The sequence below is a fragment of the Micromesistius poutassou genome, assembly GCF_964030765.1.
Source record: "Micromesistius poutassou genome assembly, chromosome: 24".
In the NCBI taxonomy this organism is placed as follows: Eukaryota; Metazoa; Chordata; class Actinopteri; order Gadiformes; family Gadidae; genus Micromesistius; species Micromesistius poutassou.
The window spans coordinates 2,922,984-2,942,229 of NC_140294.1; the positions used below are offsets into that span (position 1 = coordinate 2,922,984).

At 44.3% G+C, this 19,246-nt stretch overlaps 1 protein-coding gene across 1 annotated transcript; it reads right to left on the reverse strand.

Annotated features, from left to right (window-relative positions):
- Window positions 1-11,314: 11,314 nt before the first annotated feature.
- LOC311369771 (E3 ubiquitin-protein ligase TRIM39-like) lies at window positions 11,315-12,934 on the reverse strand (the record flags this gene model as incomplete). Its single annotated transcript, XM_084487976.1, has 1 exon — window positions 11,315-12,934. One exon carries the CDS (start codon window positions 12,932-12,934, stop codon window positions 11,315-11,317), a length of 1,620 nt encoding a protein of 539 aa, XP_084344102.1.
- Between the last annotated feature and the right edge of the window lie 6,312 nt (window positions 12,935-19,246).

The window sequence follows — 19,246 nt, forward strand, 5'->3', positions numbered from 1 at the left end:
GAGAGAACTGCTTGAACGTCCGCTGGCTTTGGTTTCCTTAACATGACGTGCTCTCCTCTCTCCTCCCCTAACGTCTCGCTCCGCCCCCACGGCACATGAGTGCACTGCATTAATGCCCACTGTGTGGCCTCTTCAAATTCCGTGATGTGTGTCTTTTTCTTTCTGGAGTTAAAAGAGAGCCAGTGCAAAACCCGGATCGGGGATGGATAACGAGAGACAGTGTGGTGATTTGCGACTGTAAATGGGATCGGTGTTGATCTATCCGGGTTTCCGGGGCTTCCCCGAATGCTTTTTATCCATCCCCGATCCGGGTTTCAACAGAAACAGAGCGCAAATAGCTGTTTATTGGCGCTACGCTGCTGTAGAAACTCTCCTCGATGTGCACGCGCAGTGTACATACGAGCAGCAGAGCTAAGAGCAGCAGACAGAGATACAGTCTGGTCAGTGGAGGATTTCCTATTGCTTCTGGAAAGTTTGCCCCGTTTGAAGAACTAGTGCACCCCCTGCTGGTATTGGGTAACAGTAGGTCTTACACGCACACGCACGTGCACACACACAACATCATCATTGTGTATTATCGATCATAAAAATATTGCCCCGCCGCTCCCTCATTTGAGTCAAACTACAACTTGGCAACATTATACTGACTGTTAGTCACACACACACACACACACACACACACACACACACACACACACACACACACACACACACACACACACACACACACACACACACACACACACACACACACACACACACACACACACACCAAGGGCACGTATGCGGCCACACACACACACACACCTGTCCATTGTATAGGAAAAAAAGATGAATAAATATAAAATGTGAAATAAAAAACATTAGTTATGTTCCCGCTGCTCAGGGGTGTGTGTGTGTGTGTGTGTGTGTGTGTGTGTGTGTGTGTGTGTGTGTGTGTGTGTGTGTGTGTGTGTGTGTGTGTGTGTGTGTGGAGGTGGTGGAGGAGGGGGGGGGGAGGTAGAGGAGGTGGAGTGAGGAGGAGGATGAGAGAGGAAGAGGAGGTGGTAGACGAGGAGGAGGAGGGGGAGCAGGTGGAGGAGAAGGGGGGAGGAGGTGGAGGGAGGAGGAGGAGGTAGAGGAGGAGGGGGGGAGGTGGAGGGAGGAGGAGGGGATGGAGGTAGAGAAGGAGGAGAAGGAAGGGGTGGAGGGGGAGGAGGAGGATAAGGAGGAGGAGGAGGAGAGGATGAAGGGTGTGAGTGGAGGTGTTGAGGGACGGGAGGGGTAGAATGAGGAAGGGGAGGAGAAAGGGTAGTGTTGGAGGAGGAAGGAGGGGTGAAGAAAAAAGAAAGGATGGGTAGGGGGAGGGAGGAGGTGGTGAGGGAGGGAGGAGGAGGGAAAGAGGAGTAGGAGGAAGGAGGAGATAAGAGAAAGGAAGAAGTAATTCCTAAACCCTAGAATAACGACGGCTATCCACAGATACTCTTTTTTTTAGTTTTTAACTGAATCAACAAAGTTATTTTTCGATAAAAGCGTCTGCTTAATGACTCAATAGCAGGTCGTCATGGTGACGGATGATGGGAGTATTTGCACCTTTGGGTGCTGCTGGGCCTCCGGTGCTTCCCTGCCGCCCCGGGCCCAGCTCCGCTTGGACGCGCTGATGAACCAGCCCATGGCAGTGGCAGACGCCACCCTGGGCAGCGAGTTCCTGGTGCTGATGCTCAGCGTTGTCACGGTGATCACCGTGGGGACGCCCAAACAAACAAACAAACCAACAAACAAACAAACGAGTAAAAGCAACACAGAGTGAAACAGGGTTTAGAGTTTGATTCCATCTCTTTCTGTCCAGTTACCTCAGTGTGGGGCCCCGTCTAAAGCTAGGGCCCCACTACACGATGCTTTCAACCTGAAGTGTAGCAGCCGATTGTCAAACAGATAAAAGTATCAAATCAAACTTCAAATTATACTAATCAAAGGGCCACTGTTGCACCATGGGTTGTGGTGTACGCGGACGGGAAAAACATAATGTCCAAACAGATGTCCAGTTTCAACAAAAAGCGTGGTTTATTTAACCAAACAGCGAGCAAACAAAGAACAAAGAAAATTCCTGTGCCTCTCCCGCTCCGGTAAAAAACCATTTGCCCACCCAGGTGCATGCTGGTCCCTTACCGACAGCCTACCTATATAACTTCAGGTGCCCCCCTACCGTGCCCAAATGAAACAAAACACAAATAATAAACAAGAAACACCTAAAGTAAACAAATAATAAACTAGAATACTAATAGAAATCTAATCATAATGAAATCAAGCAAATTGACTGAGAATAACCAAAAACTAAATACTCACTAAACAAAATAATAAACTAAACAGCACTAAGTACTACAACTAAATAAATAGCTCCAACACTCCGGCCCCTAATTGTGCACTAAATCACAATTACTTTAATTTATCAAAGGAGCTATTCCCTCCACCCAATCTATGACTAGACAGTTCATGCATTAGCTTCAGTTCACTTTCTTCTTTATGATGTACCTGAAACAACAAAAGAGAGAGAGAGAGAAAAAGAGAGAGGGAGAGAGAGAGAAAGTCCATGGTGTCACATTCCTGCTTCCAACAGCAGGCAGAGCTTCGTCACAGGCCTCTCCAGAATGCTGGTCCTGGTCCGAAGGCGCACAGAGCGTACCAGGCCCTTTGCATCTGCTCTCACATCCAAGATTCTCCCCATCAGCCAAGATCCTCTTGGGGCTGCAGTGTCTGCAATGAGGACGATGTCTCCAGGAACGAGATTTCTCCTTGGTCTTGTCCATTTCTGTCTCTCTTGCATCATTGGTAAGTATTCAGCAATCCATCTCTTCCAAAACAGTTCTGCCATGTATTGTATTTGCTTCCACCTTTTCCTGATGTACAAATCATTGCGATCAAACAGTCCTGGTGGCATGATTGGCTTGCCCTTTAACATCAGAATGTGGTTAGGTGTGAGTGCCTCCAGGTCGTCCGGGTCATCAGAGACTTTAGTGATGGGTCTGTCATTCAATATGGCCTCAGCCTCACAAAAAACAGTTTGGAGCCCTTCATCATCGAGAATTTGCTGTTTGAGAACTGAAGTCAGAACACTTTTCACAGAGCGAATCAGGCGCTCCCAAACACCACCATGATGGGAAGCTGCTGGTGTGTTAAAGCTCCATTTTATGCCATCCTGGACCAACGCTCTCTGAATTTTGCCATGATTTAAACCAGCCAGACTTTCCTTCAGCTCCCGGTTAGCTCCAACAAAGTTTGTGCCGTTATCAGACCTGATGGTGGAGATTGGGCCTCGTCTACAGATGAACCTCCGGACAGCATTTATACAGGAATCTGTATCCAACATATGTGCCACCTCCAAATGCACAGCACGGCTAGTCAGACAGGTGAAAAGCACTCCATACCTTTTAAGAAGACTTCTGCCTCTTTTAACCTCAATGGGCCCGAAATAGTCAACTCCAACATCTGTGAAAGGGGCTCTATCAGGCACCACTCTTTCCTCAGGCAAGTCCGCCATCTTCTGTTCAATGAGTTTCCCTCTGTTGCGTCTGCAAACAACACAGTCAGATATAACTTTCCTTGCAGCAGAGTTTGCATTGATGATCCAGTACCTCTGCCGCAGCCTGGACAGCATGTGATTTCTTCCTGCATGTCCCAGTTGATGATGAATATGACGCAGAATCAGTACGGATACATGCAAATCTTTGGACAAAATGACTGGATGTTTGGACTCTGTTGGTAATGCTGATTTATCCAGCCGACCACCTACTCTGAGGATTCCATTATCCATCACCGGATCCAGTCTGTACAGAGGACTCCCTTTTGCAACATTTTTACAACCATTCTTCAATGAGGAAATTTCAGCTTTAAATTTGTGTTCTTGTACATACTGAATGACTGACTGTTCTGCCTTTTCCAGATCTTCAGGAGTCAAGATTTGTCCTTTGAGTGTGGCTTTAAAGCTCTGAATTTTCCTTTTCACTTCCTGCTCTTTTGGCTCCAGCTTGTCCTGGCTGAGATATTTAGAGGCACACAGCTCCTTTCTCTTCTGTCCCAATAACACAAGAGTTCTCTTGACCTTCAGCAACCAGGCAACAGACCTTTTTAGTCTCGTCCAGGATGAAAAGTAACAGAGCAGGCGATCTGTGGCACTTTCAGAATCCACAACAACAGAATTTACAGTCAACTCCCTTTTGACCTCTGGGTCATCTGCAGGAATAACATGAAGATCAGCATCCAATTTAGGCCAAACCTCCTTTGGCTCACAGAGAAACTTCGGCCCATTTATCCATCTCCTGCCTGTCAGGAAATTATCTGCCGTCATTCCTCTTGATGCATCATCTGCTGGATTCTCCTTAGAACAAACATATCTCCACTGATCAGTATCTGATGCTCCTCTGATGAAGGAGACTCTGTTTGCCACGAAAGTTTGAAATCGTCTGGTTTCATTACAGATGTATTTAAGAACAGTTGTGCTGTCGGTCCAGAAAACTGACTTTTCCAGCTTAAGTTGCAACTCCTTCTGAAGCATCTTGTCAACTCGAACTGCAAGAACTGCTGCTGTGAGTTCCAGTCGAGGAATTGTTGTCTGCTTAAGTGGAGCAACTCTGGCCTTTCCCAACAGAAATGAAACCTGAACGCTGTCATCCTTTTCCAGTCTCAAATAGGACACTGTTCCATATCCAACTTGGCTGGCGTCAGAGAAGTGGTGAAGCTGTGCAGTGGCAGGGTCTCCAAAGTCTCTGGGTTTCATACAGCGATCCACATTGAATTCAGCCACCTTCTGAAGACCCTCCAACCACTCAAACCACTTCTTGGAGAGAGAATGGGGAATAGCTTCATCCCACCCCAAGCTTCTCCTACAAAGCTCCTGTAACAACAGCTTGGCTGGAATGGTGAATGGGGACAAAAAACCTAAGGGGTCATAAAGTGAGCTGACCACTGACAAAATACCTCTTCTTGTCTGTGGCTGTTCTTGCACTGAGGTTCTAAACTTGAATTTGTCAGTTTCAATGCACCACTGTAGCCCCAAAGCTCGCTCCATCGGAAGCTGGTCCACATCCAAATCCAGCTCCATCACTTCCTTTGCTCTGCAGTCTTCAGCAATTGACAGCAGCACTGTTCGGCTGTTGCTGATCCATTTGGAAAGATTAAATCCTCCTTTGTGACAAAGCGCAGTCACATCCTTGACCACTTGTACTGCCACCTCCTCTGAGGCCACTGATTTCAAGCAATCATCGACATAAAAATTACACTTTACTGTATTGACCACTTCATGGGGGAAATGTTCGGCATTGTCATCTGCTGTTCTCCTCAATGCATAATTTGCACAGCTTGGTGACGACACAGCTCCAAACAAATGAACTTTCATGCGATGTTCCACTGGAGCCTGTGAAACGTCTCCCCCAGGCCACCAGAGAAAGCGGAGAAAGTTGATGTGCTTTTCAGAAACATGAACTTGGTGATACATTGCTTGGATGTCGGCCATTACTGCAACGGGCTCTTGTCTAAATCGAACAAGGACTCCAACTAGAGAGTTGGTAAAGTCAGGGCCCTGTAAAAGCTGACAGTTCAGTGACGTCCCTGTGTATGCTGCTCCACAGTCAAAAACAACTCGCAGCTTGCCTTTTCTGGGATGATAAACCCCGTGATGAGGGATATACCATACATTTCCATCACTCTGTTTAAGTTGATCAGAAGGCACCACTTCAGCATATCCTTGAGCCACCATGTTGTTTAAAAATGTGATGTACTCTCCTTTAAATTGACCATTCTTGGCAAACTTTCTTTTCAGGCTCTGGAGGCGCTGTTCTGCAACATGACGATTATTTGGCATGAGAGGGTTTTCCTGCCTGAAGGGTAAGTCAATGCAGTAATGGCTTCCAATTAACTTTGTGGTGTTATTCATAACATTCATAAACTTGACATCCTCTCTGGACATTTCAATCTGTTCATCTGATGACCTCTCATTAAAATCATGGTTAAACTGTTTAACCAGCATTTCTTGAAGATGTTCAACAGAGATCCGGTTGGATGTTACAGCAGAGCAGTCACTTTTATTCTTGTTGCTCCCACCACGAAGTGGACCATTAATGACCCAACCGACCCTGGTTCTGACAGCATAAGGTCCTTCATCCTGGCTGTTTATGAGCTCCCAAGGCTCCATCACTTTTGGTGCATCAGTTCCAATGAGCAGATCAACACCTTCCTCAATGTCATGAAGTTGAACAGCCTTGAGATACGACCACTGATCAACGTCCTCTTGTCGTGGAATATTGAGTGATGAGACAGGCATGTTCTTTTGTGTTAAAACATCAGGTAACTCAATAAAGTCATTCATATTCAGACCAGACACTTCCAGACCTGACAACACATGAGCATTTACTATCTTCTTTTGACCCATTGTTCTTAACAGAATACTTGTCCTTTTACCTCTCACATTCAATTTTCTTGCCAAGTTCTCCGTACAAAATGTTCCTGAGCTCCCAGGATCCAAGAAAGCATACGTCTGCACAGTTTTGTTGCTCCTCTGACTCTTGACTTTGACTGCAACAATAGAAAAAATGGAGGCATCTTCATGACCGGCCCCAATATGGCCACAGGTCTGAAACACTGCAGGTGAAACATTTGAAGAGCTCACAGACTGTTGATCAGAGGGTGTGGCTTTATCCTGACGCTCTATATGAAGGACACTTGGGTGCTTTTGGTGACACACGTTGCAATCCAAACGACTCCTGCAGTATTTGCTAGTGTGGCCTTTTTTCAGGCAACCAAAACAGATTCCTTTTTCTTTAATGAAATTAATCTTGTCCCTGTGTACTGTCATCTTGAACTGTGAGCATTGGTCCATTGAATGATTAACTTGTGAACAGAACAGGCAGTTGAGAGTGGAGGACTTGATCTTGTTTCCTGTATGTTGAGTTATGACTCCATCCTTTACTGTAGTGACGTTAGTAGCAAAGCTGCTTCCCTTTTTCCTTTGTTTGAAGTGACTAACAGTGGAAGCTTTGGAGTTGGTGAGCTGTGGGTCTTGAATGTTGCCAAAAACTGGATCTGAAGCAATTTTGACTTGTCTTTCAATAAAACCAACAAGATCAGCGAACATTGCTCTGTTACCTCTTCGTTCTTGCAGATCACAAGCAACATTTCTCCATCTTTCCCTTAACTTGTAAGGAAGTTTCACAATTATGCTCCTCATGTTCGATGGTAAGTCCAGCTCTTTCATGTTCATCAGTTGCTCTGTTAAGTTTGAACATCCACGTAGAAACAAAGAGAATGATTGCAACCCTTTAATGTCCTCACTTTTTACAGGTGTCCAGGTAAGTATTTTTTCCATGTATGCAGCTGCAATTTTGTGTTCATTTCCAAAGTGCTCCGCAAGAAGACTCTTGGCTCGGTGGTATCCCTGCTCTGAAGGCAAGTGCTGACAACTGTGCACCAGGTCTTTTGGCTGCCCCCTGGTGTACTGTTCAAGAAAGTGCAAACAGTCACTCCAATTGTCTGTTTTCTCCTCCACTCCATTTTCAAAAGCTCTGATGAAAGACCTGTATTGGAGTGGGTCTCCATCAAAAACAGGGATATTCCTAGATGGGAGGTTAGAGCACAGATTTTGTTGGACAAGCAACGCAGCAATGTCATTTTGTCTTTGCATAATGTTCACAATGTCATTTTGATGGTTGTCAGTCAGAGCAGTTTGATGGTGAGCATGTCCCATTTGAGTTCCATTTACAGTTTGCATCACATGAACTGGAGCATCAACCTTTAATGTCATTTCATCCATTTGTTTAATCTGTTTTTGTTTAGGCTTAACCACTGGTGGTTGGAGTTCAGGAGCAGACAAACCAAGAGCATGATCTTTTTTATTCATTTTATCAGGCACAAAGGTGTTGGCATGGGGATTTAATTCACTCGCACCATGAGAGTTGTTCCTTTCAAAATAAGAGTTCATGCCGTTTGAATGTTTTGAGCCACACTGTGAACGGATTTCCAAGACTTGAAGCTTTGCCTTTGTTGCTGCCAGTTCCGTTTCAAGCTCAAGTTGTTCCTTTTCTCTCCTCAGTTTTTCCTGTTGCGCTTCTATTTGATGTTTCCTTTTTTGCGCAGCGATGCGCTCCACAAGCGCTGCCTTATCGGCCTCAGCTTTGATGCGTGCAGATGATATTGATGAACTCCGTGATAGTCGGGAGTGTGATCTTAGCGAACTTGATTTTATACTTGCAACATTGGAGGCACTATCTTCAGGATGTATTCCATCAGCAACACATTGATTGTCAGGATCGTCTTTATTTGTTTCAACATATGGATGACCCGCATCAAAGAGCCAGCCTTTTACGTTGTCAGTGAAATCACAAAACATTGTCATTTTTTCCAAGAAGTATTTGCTTTGCCTTTCAACTTCATCTTTGGGCAAAGGTAGACTCATAAAAGATGTATGGGTTTCATTTGCGTCTTGGTAACATTGCATGAACACAGCAAGCTCATTCTTTACTGAATCAACGTTTTGTATTGATGCCATCAACGCACTCATATGTTCCATGCATCTTTTAGCTTGTTTGCATTTTGCACTCCTTTTTTCCTGATACCTTATCACAATGTATTCCATTCCTTTAGAAGACATTTTAACAACTCTTTTTGATGACGGCTCTTCAGCCTCCGTTGCAGCAACATCAGACATTTTTCCGTTTCTTTTAATTGCTTTCTTTCCTTTTTTATTACACCAATGACAGTCCACAAACGCACATAAGAGCAAGTTGCAAACACACGATGCTTATTGACCAACAGATCCTCTTCATCAAACAAACACACACTGCGGCCGGCTTTTTATGAATGAATGAATGCGCCGTGGCCGTGCGTAAAAGTAGACATGTAGCGATTCAACCATGCACTCATTGAACTCCATGTATTGTGAGATACTGTGTCAAACTCCACTCGTTTGGCCGTTTTCCATTACAGCTTTTTACAGTTATATCACATACCGGTTTCTTTGAGAAGGTTGAACGTCTTGTCGATCTGGGCCAGAAGCAGCATGCGCGCCGTGGCTGAGTCCAAAAGGTGATTAAACAATCTCTGCTTTCCATTCGTCCATAATGCGCACAATGCAACAAGTCCAGTGTTGAAGCTTATTTCCTTTGAGTCCAAGGGCAGGTTTTTTACTTATGTAGCAGCCGATTGTCAAACAGATAAAAGTATCAAATCAAACTTCAAATTATACTAATCAAAGGGCCACTGTTGCACCATGGGTTGTGGTGTACGCGGACGGGAAAAACATAATGTCCAAACAGATGTCCAGTTTCAACAAAAAGCGTGGTTTATTTAACCAAACAGCGAGCAAACAAAGAACAAAGAAAATTCCTGTGCCTCTCCCGCTCCGGTAAAAAACCATTTGCCCACCCAGGTGCATGCTGGTCCCTTACCGACAGCCTACCTATATAACTTCAGGTGCCCCCCTACCGTGCCCAAATGAAACAAAACACAAATAATAAACAAGAAACACCTAAAGTAAACAAATAATAAACTAGAATACTAATAGAAATCTAATCATAATGAAATCAAGCAAATTGACTGAGAATAACCAAAAACTAAATACTCACTAAACAAAATAATAAACTAAACAGCACTAAGTACTACAACTAAATAAATAGCTCCAACATGAAGCGATCACTAAACCATTGAGCAGTGCCCATTTAACCAGTGACGTGCGCCGCTCTGCCAGTCTGCGGACTCACATGACAACCGTAGTCTTTGGGGAACACAAATCTAGAGACGGAGGACAGACGGACGCAGTGTGCTGCTCGCCCTGCACTAGAGAGTGTGTGTTCTCCCACGATGTTTCAACCTCCTTTTGTTTTGTTTAATGTGTGTGTGTGTGTGTGTGTGTGTGTGTGTGTGTGTGTGTGTGTGTGTGTGTGTGTTTGAGCAATAAATGAGCTGCAGTTCCGGGGCAGAGACACTGGCTATTCAGAGTACGTTAAATAATTCTAGTGAAATGACCCTAGTGGACCACACTAGCTGCCACATTGAAAAACTCTAGTGTCAGTGAATTATCACTTCTGCCTCTAATCAGCCATCAGAGGACTGTCGGACAGTCTGGCGAGCTCGGGGACCTGAGTCTGTTCGGTGTGTGCTGTGCGATCGGTCGTCGTCAAAGCTGTCGGTGATCTCTCAAGCCGCCTGTGTTCATTTCAGCCGATTGCACACGTTGAATCGGCCATGACCAAATTGGTCCGACTGCCTCTTTTGCCGACGATCGGCCGTCAGAATGGTGTGTCAGGGCCTTTAGATGACAGGTTAGGGGTCCACACTCACTTTTCTATCACGGTCTATGGAGCCACTGAAGTTACCTGGGCCCCCCCTGGCCAGCCTATAAAGCTCTAGTTCCACCGCTGCAAGCCCCCCGAGTGTTACATTGTTTTGATCGCCGTATATGTTTGAATGGAGTTAATTTTTGTGTAGTGAGCAGTACCTGGAAGAAAACAGCATTTAGTGCGATGAGTAAAGTAGTCTATAGTCGCTGTCCTTTGAGGGTAGAGCTGAACCATGGATCAGTGGAGCAAAATAATTGTGTGCCGTCTTAAAAAAGGCTAAATTAGAGCTAAGGAACTTCAAATATTTGCCCAAATAAATCGTAATATTGCCTTAATTTGTAAACACGGGTAATGTGTATGCAAGACAATACTTAACACAATCCTGGATGAGCTTGAAAGGAGAGATAGGAGAGAGGAGGAAGAGAAGAGAGAGGAAGGAGAGAGGAGAAACTAAGAGGAGATGATGGAGAGGAGAGGAGAGATGACAAGAAAAAGTCAGGGTACTCACACACATGGGGAGAATCTTTACATGTAGTCACTCTGACCTTTGTGTAAGTGTGTTACACATGTTGGGTTGTTGCATGGTGGACATTAAAAGACTCATAAACTGTTTTTCCATGTTTATTCAGAAAAGTATTTTTACATTTGATTGTGTTTTCATTCATGATTCCGAAGTATAAACTAGTAGTAATGTTTAGATGATTATGATATACACATTAATCCTCAAAACATGTTCTACGTCACTGCAACCATTAACAATTGTACAGCAGTAAACCTTTAAAAGACTGCTGGAGAAAACAGACAATGAAGAATATAATGTTATCTAATGATTTACAATGGGTTATATTTTATAATAGTCAGGGTTCACTTCCTACAGAATTTCTCATTGTTAAATAACAGCAGTACAACATTAATGCAGTTCTCTGGGATCTCAGACAGTAGAGATTCTAATTCAAGGAACAACATTAGTTGTTTTGGTTGTTTGATTATTTTATTTTCAAACAATAGTCCTAGACTGATTGATTGACAGGTGAGATGATCAGGGGGGCAGAGTTTAGACCTTCTGCATGTAAACATGGACAGAGGATTGGATAGAGAGGCTCTCTAAAGGTGCAGCCAGTAGCAGAGTAGATATGAACCCTGGCTTCCACATCATAGAAGGAGACCAGACCCTCATCATAATCAACAAACACCCCCACCTTCTGAAGCTCAGCTCTAGGAGGGAGACGGACATCAGCTTTATCTTTAAATACCAACTCATCCCTGTAGTAGTTAAGAAACCAGTAACCTGTCTCAGGGGTCCACATGGTCAGACATTTTCTGTCGATGGACTCTCTGGTCACACCTAAAGACCATGCAGTCTTGTCTTTAACCTGGACCTCAAAGTAAAATCTCCCTGAGGAGAAGCTCTGCCTTGTGAGAACACATATACGCTTTGTAAATCTCTTAGGGTTGTCTGGGAGTTTCTTCCTTACACCTCCATCATGTACTTGTTTCCCATCCTCAGACAGGATGAGCCTGGGATAAGCTGTATCAGGATCCAGAGTCAGATATACTTCATTCTGCTGGACTCTCTTCAGTACAGCATCCTCAAGCAGTTTCTTCATCTCCATGTTCAGTGTCTTCTCCAGCTGATCCAGGGATCTCCTCAAGGTCCCTACGTATGACGGAGGACGGACCTCCACCGTCGTCCAGTCCCTGGTGGGTGGAGGATTCTTCAGGGATCTGAAGGCCTGGAGGAAGTGGAGGTGGTCTTTAGTGTGTGAGAGCTGCTTCATCTCTGAGCTTTTATTGGTCAGATCTTCTATTTCCTGCTCCAGCTCTTTGATGAGGTCTTCAGCTTGTTTCTCTGTGGATTTCAGTCTCTCTTTAACCATTTGGTTGAATTCAACCCGGCACTTTTCAATGCAGCGCATCAGAGCAGTGAGGATCTGCACACCATAGGCCATCACTCTGTCTGCATCTGCTTTTCTGCATTTAACTGTGTCTTTAATCTCCTGAATATTATTTTGTCTCTCCTGGATCATCTGCTGAACTTCAGCCTCTATCTTCCCCAGCTGGGCCATCTTCATTTCATATTCCTCCTTTAGAGGTACAACAGGATTGGACTTGTCTGTCTCTGGGCAGAACTGACATACAGACACCTGTTCAGTCTGGCAGAAGAGCTCCAGAGGTCGGTCGTGTTTCTTACACATCCTGTCTTCCAGACGGTCCATAGGCTCGACCAGCCGATGTTTCTTCAGTCCTGCGACTCTCTGATGTGGCTCCAGGTGGGTTTGGCAGAAAGACATAAGACACACTAGGCAGGACTTCACAGCCTTCAGCTGGGTCCCAGTACAGAAGTCACAGGGAACTTCTCCTGGTTCAACACAAGGCTGCTCTTTTACTCGTACATACATTCCAAACCGATCAACCATCTCTGATAAGAGGATATTGACTCGTAGATCAGGTCTTGTGTTGAAAAGCTCGTTGCAAACGGGGCATTTGTACTTGACTTTTTCATCCCAGAACTTTGTAATACAGGTTCTGCAGAAGTTGTGTCCACATGGTGTGGTCACTGGGCTGCTGAACCTATCCAGACAGATGGGACATGAAAAGTTCTCCTCAGACCAGGAAGTAGCAGAGGCCATTCCTAGACACAGACGACAAGGTTTATGTATTGAGCAATTATATATTTCTAATTCCATAATGGAATAGAGATTTTAACTTATTTGAAAGTTGTGCTGTTTTACTCACCTTGTTTTGTTTCTTTCTGCCAGACAATCTGTTCAGAAATGCGTCTTATTTTCCCCCGGAATGAAAGAGCTGCTTCAATTTTGAGTCGTTTTGGTTTCTGTGAAGCTTAAGTTTCGTTTCCCGAGAAAAACCTCTCCTCTCCTCCCCAACATCTGGCTCCTCACCCACGGACACAAGTCACTGACGTTTTAACTTTCACTCTGAGAGAGAGTGTTTGTGTGTGTGTGTGTGTGTGTGTGTGTGTTTGTGTGTGTGTGCGTGTGTGTGTGTGTGTGTGTGTGCGTGTGTGTGTGCGTGTGTTCGGCTCAGGCCTTGGACACAACATGCTAACGTACAGCTATACTGAACTCAAGCTGCTCGGGTCATTATGTAATACAGGGGGAGAGGGGAGGGGTTGACAGGAATATGGAAGACCAGGTCTGGTGTGGGGTCGTGACCCCCCCTTTCCTGTGGAGTTCCTGTACCACAGAAAGAAACAATACAGCTAATGGTGGGATTCTGGCTTTGTTTTATCAGTGCAGTGTGCGTGTGTGTGTGTGTGTGTGTGTGTGTGTGTGTGGAGGAAGTTGTTGATGGGGGTGGAGACGAATATTGAATGGTTTGAGACCATCTAGACTTGGCTTAGTCTAGTTACAACATGTTATGCTGGGGGCAGAAAGAATACAACAAGAACATATCCAAACTATATAAATAATATCTACTACGATCTGGAAATCGTGAGACACCAGACCCTTAACGACATGTAACGACACATCTTAACGAGTGTTCCGTTAGTCAGTCAGTACGTGCACAGTAGTACATGCACAGCTTAATCCGATTAAAGCCATAGTTCGACTATGCTCTCCAATTGGACAACTGCAATTGTCTGAGTATACATGGAGGTGAGTAAACCGAAAAAAAAAACTTAATTGGCCGAAGCATGTCATGCCCCGGTACGATAGGTGGCGCTGTACCCATTTCAACTAGAGCCATCGCTTTCTCCTCCATGTCACGTTTCATAATATCAGAGAATATCCCCATCAGTTCGGCCGTGGTGCAATGAATGAATAAAGATCGTAGTTACTACTTTACAACCTTGTTGATGAGCAACATTTAGAAAAACATGTACTTTTAATTCAGCATTGGGTGAAATCGAAGCGTAGTGTGTACTGAATGCATGTTGATGATACACTCCTTATAGCTACCGTAGTAACTACATTGGCACGACACTGGCTTCCTCCATATTCTGCGCCAGCTTTTTTTTTTAATCGCCGACCTGAAGTGAATTGACAGCTGTCTACTGAAAACATCTTTCTCCCACCAGAGCAGCCCCTCTGCTGCCCGTCCGTATACAGCATTCCCCCAATTCCTTCTCCCCCATGGTCAAGATAACTCACACTACGAGTTACTTGTTGTGGAAGTATCAGAGAGTCTGAGAACCCGACGTGGTCTTTAAAGAGCAACATGCAGGTTAAACACCATTACATAGAATAGTGTATATTAAGGATAACACAACTAGATGTGCAGGACTGAATAATTTTTTAACCATTCTAAAACGATATTTTGAGATAAAACTGTGATATTATTGTGAAAAAAACTTCCGTCTCTATGAAACCGCCGACCGGAAATGACGTAACACGAGGGAGTCCAGTCAAGTCCTAGCGCGGTTAATATGGATGTGGACGAAGAAACGCACGCCAACGAGCATCTCTTTGATGGCCCACAGGCCTATAATTATGAGCCTCCTAGGCAGGAAAGGAGCCAGGGAAATGTCAGGGGGGCGATCAGGGGGAGGATTAATGGGCAGAGGAGAGAAATGGAGTTGTGGTGTCAGGAGAATCAATGGCGAATTGGACAGGTATCATGGTGAGTTTTATAGCTAGCATTGGCTAACTGGTTCATCTAGGGCTATTACATTGGTGTTATGCAATAAATCTGCTTTAACAAACATACTTACGACCTTGTTCTTGATTAAACATCCATGAAGATTGTCTTAATTTAAGCCAGCAACGTTTTGTCTTTACATACAACCTGAGATTTTAACGCAGAGACAAGGACTGGAGCTCAAGCTGGTTAGCACTAGCTGCTAGCTATATTGACTACATGCATATGATATGATATGATATGATAATCTTTATTACGGACTCAGGTCCATTATGGGGAGACAATACAAAAACACATACAATACAAGATAAAAAAAAAAAAAAGCACCATCATAAATTTAAAAAACATACAGACACCTGTTCCAGTGTCTCCAGAGACCTGACAAGTATTTTGTATCACTGTGTGTAACTAGTGCAACTATGATGCTATTGCTTGACTGGTTAAGTCGACACCTGAACCTGTACATGTAGTTTCTTAAAAGAGCATGAAAGGTAGATACATTGCAAGATACAAACATATGACTCGCGCTTGTCCATCTTGGGCGCCTAAGTAATATTCTAAATGCATCGTTGTAAGCTACCAACAGTTTTCTCATTTTTGCAGCACTGTACTTGCACCACAAGTGTGCTGTGTACAGTGTAGTACAATATGATCTAAACAAGGCTATCTTTACATCCTCTGTACACTTATTGAATTTCCTTTTAAGCATATTGGCCTGCGCATAGAGTTTACAACACTGACGTTGAACGTCATCATCATCACATAGATCTTCTCTGATTATGTGGCCCAGATATTTAACTTTTTTCACAACACCAAGTGCTTGACCAGCTAAGAAAAAGGAGGGGAATTGTGTATTCCTATCCTCCTTTGTTTTTACAATCATAATCACACTTTTTGCTGAATTAAACACAATATCAAACTGCATACTATAACAAGAACAGATTCTCAGCAGTTGCTGTAGCCCAACACTAGAGGGCGATATAATGACCAAGTCATCAGCATAAACCAAGTGATTAATGAGTCTGTCTCCCACTATACATCCAGTCCTGCACTGGTTCAACTGTCTAGACAGATCATCCAAATACAGATTGAAGAGGACAGGTGATAGGATTCCTCCTTGTCTCACACCATTAGCTACAAGGAAGGGTGCAGATAAACTTGTACCCCATCTAACATGCATATTTTGATGTACATACCAATAGTGCAATATTCTAATCATGTACGGTGGAACACCGCGCTCCTGCAATTTGACAAACATTTTTCCATGATTGACTTTGTCAAAGGCTTTGGATGCATCCAGGAAACATAAAAACATTGTACTATTTTTTGTTCTATACACACTAACCATCTCTTTCAATGCATAAATGCACAAATCTGTGCTGTGTTTACTTTTGAAACCAAACTGGTTATCTGTGGTGATTACATATTGTTGGAGTCTATCCAGGAGAACTTGTTCCAGTACTTTGGAAAGTACACTGGCCAGCGCGATGGGTCTATAGTTTTCTATGCTAGATATCTTTCCAGTTTTGTCTTTGATGACAGGAACTAAGACTACAGCCATCATGGAATCTGGTAGTACACCATGCATTAGCAGTCCAGTGAGACATAGAGCAATTAACACTGATACTCTGCTGCTAGCGTATTTTAGATGTTCTGCTGCTATTTGGTCAAGGCCACATGCTTTATTCAATGACAATTTCTCTATGGCATAACACACATCATCTGGTCTGATTGTCACACCATCATGATGGGGAACATCTCCAACAGTAAAAGTATCGCTCTTAACACAATTAAAAATGTCACAATAATGCTTCCTCCACAGTTCAACAATATTCTCAGATCCAGTGATACCAGAGATACTAGATGGTAAAGGCATCTTGCTGTTATTAATTGCTTTAACTTCTTTCCAGAATTCATATGTCTTATTTTGTTGCAGCTTTTTGGCCATTGAATTAGCCCTCATTGCTTCCTCATTTCTTTTTATAAATCGCACAGCATATTTGAATCTGGCATTTGCTATTTTCTTTCTTTCACACTCTGGGCCGTGCCTTACTTTTCCTGATGTTACCCAGTTACTGAAAGCTTCTTTGGCTTCTGCATGTAATTCACGTACATATTCATTCCACCCAGGCCTTATATTATGTTTAACCTTTTTTTGGCGGAAACATTTACTGTCATTGACAAGACAATTCACAATTGTGTCATACATAGTACACAGCTCCTTATTGTGCTTTTGGCTCTTACAGTTAATATTACCACATAGTATAGCCTCAACAGGTAGATCAATATTACTAAGGCTATAGTCAGTCAGTGACCTATAATGTGTGAGGTCAGCGTCTGTGAGGCTCATCCAGTCTAATCTCTCACTCCGCTCAGAGTTATTAATACTGTTACATACAGGTAAATTTCCAACATTTAACATCATGGAGACGGGAATGTGGTCTGTTGTCGCTAGCCCATACAATATTTCAACATTCTCCAGACTGTCATGAGCATCGGCTGTACACACAATGTGATCGAGCCAGGATGTACTATGCCATGCTTCACTGACGTATGTGTAGCTTTCTACAGGCAAGAGTATTTTGCTGGAGAGAACCAGTTTATTATCTTGACAGAACTGTATTAATCGCTGACCAAAAATAGACTTGTCATCAGCAACATCAGCATTCATGTCCCCCATCACGTATATATTTGTATAAGCACTTTCCTCAATGAATGAGCCTATAAATGCTAATCTATCTAAGTATTCCTCCTCATTTTTGTGACAGTCATATGGAGTGTATACATTTAAAATAATAAAAACATTCATGTTATGTACAACTTTAATTGCTACACACCAGTCCACCTCAAGGCTGATCACACTGATCAGTGGGTCATAGTTTTTGCGCCACAAGATGGCCACCCCTCCGGGTATTCTTCCCCGCACTATTCCCGCACTTAGGTCCGTTGTGGACTCTCCTGCCCCGTGGAAGTCATTATGAACAGAGTTCAGTTTATCCAAATCTTGTTTGGCTAAAAAAGTCTCTTGTAAACAGAGAATGTCAGTGCTCTCCAGGAGCTGGTCAATAACAACACGACGCGCTCTATCTCCAGCACTCTGTCCCAGGCGCAAGCCTCGTGGATTATATGACACAACTCTGATAGCCATGGCTGAGGCTTCTACACGGCATCTGATGACCCAGCCTCCGGTACAGGCACACTACCTGCCGGTGCTGACCCCACAGTAGCCACATTTGGTCTGCGCGCCTCATAGAAGCGCCGCACAAACACACCTTCTGGCCAAATATTAGGATCGTACATTTCAGCGACCTCCGTGCACTCAGCTGTTACTTTAAATGAGCTGAATCGGGTCTGCACAGTATCTAACTTTTGACAGGTTACCTCACGGCCAAGTTTGTCTTTCATGTAGCTGACCAGAGTCTCAGGGTCTAAAGTGGGGGAAAATTTTGTCGCAAAGACACTCACCAATCTGGTCTTTATTACCCGAATGTTTCCACCAGCACTGGTTCCAACAATGCCGCCTGCCTTCTTTTCCCTGGGGGGCTTTCTCTGGGGCTTGGGCTTTGTCGTGGTGTCTCCAGTAACATGTTTCAGTCGGTGGCCCACCTTGACCACGCGGGACCAGTTTGGGGTGTTTGTCGCGTCACTCCATGCTGCATGCGGGGCTCCGGTTGCTGCGTTGTTTGGTCCATCCCGGCTTGAGGCTGAGCTCTCCACCCTCCGGCTCGAGTCTTCCTCGCTGGTCTGGACCTCCACGCTGCCCCGGGGTTCCTCAGTGGTTCGGGAAGTCGGTGATCTCCCTCCGCTTACACCAAACTGTTCAATGGCACCCAGCCTTTGGGTTATATCCGCGGTCACAGCGCGCAGGTCGTTACAGGTGCTTGTCTGCATAGACAAAGCCCGAGTCATGGCGTGGACGTCTGCTCCTAGCCGCTCGATCTTCCCCAAAAGGCAGGAGACATCGAGGCTATTAAAAGTCACTGGTGGTAGTTCATCAAGAAAGTGTGAAACAAAACGAGGAGCGTCCTCGCCGACCTCGTTGAGTAGTTTAATACACGTCTTTACGTTTTTTTTACATCTTTTTGCGCCCCCGTGTGCGCTACAAGCTTGCGAGTGGAGCTTGGGCAGAGTTCAAAGAGCACTTTGGTGGAATTCACAATCCACTCCGAACCAAAGTGGTCTACTGTCATGGCCACGATGTCATCTTGGCTCAAAGTTTTCATTTTGACAGCTAGGAAGTTTAGAAGTTCATCTTCCACAATAATCTTCCCTGTGTCCGTTCGGTATATTTCAGGTTTTATTCGAGTTTTACTCACACCAGCAGCACCTCTATTCTCCCCGTC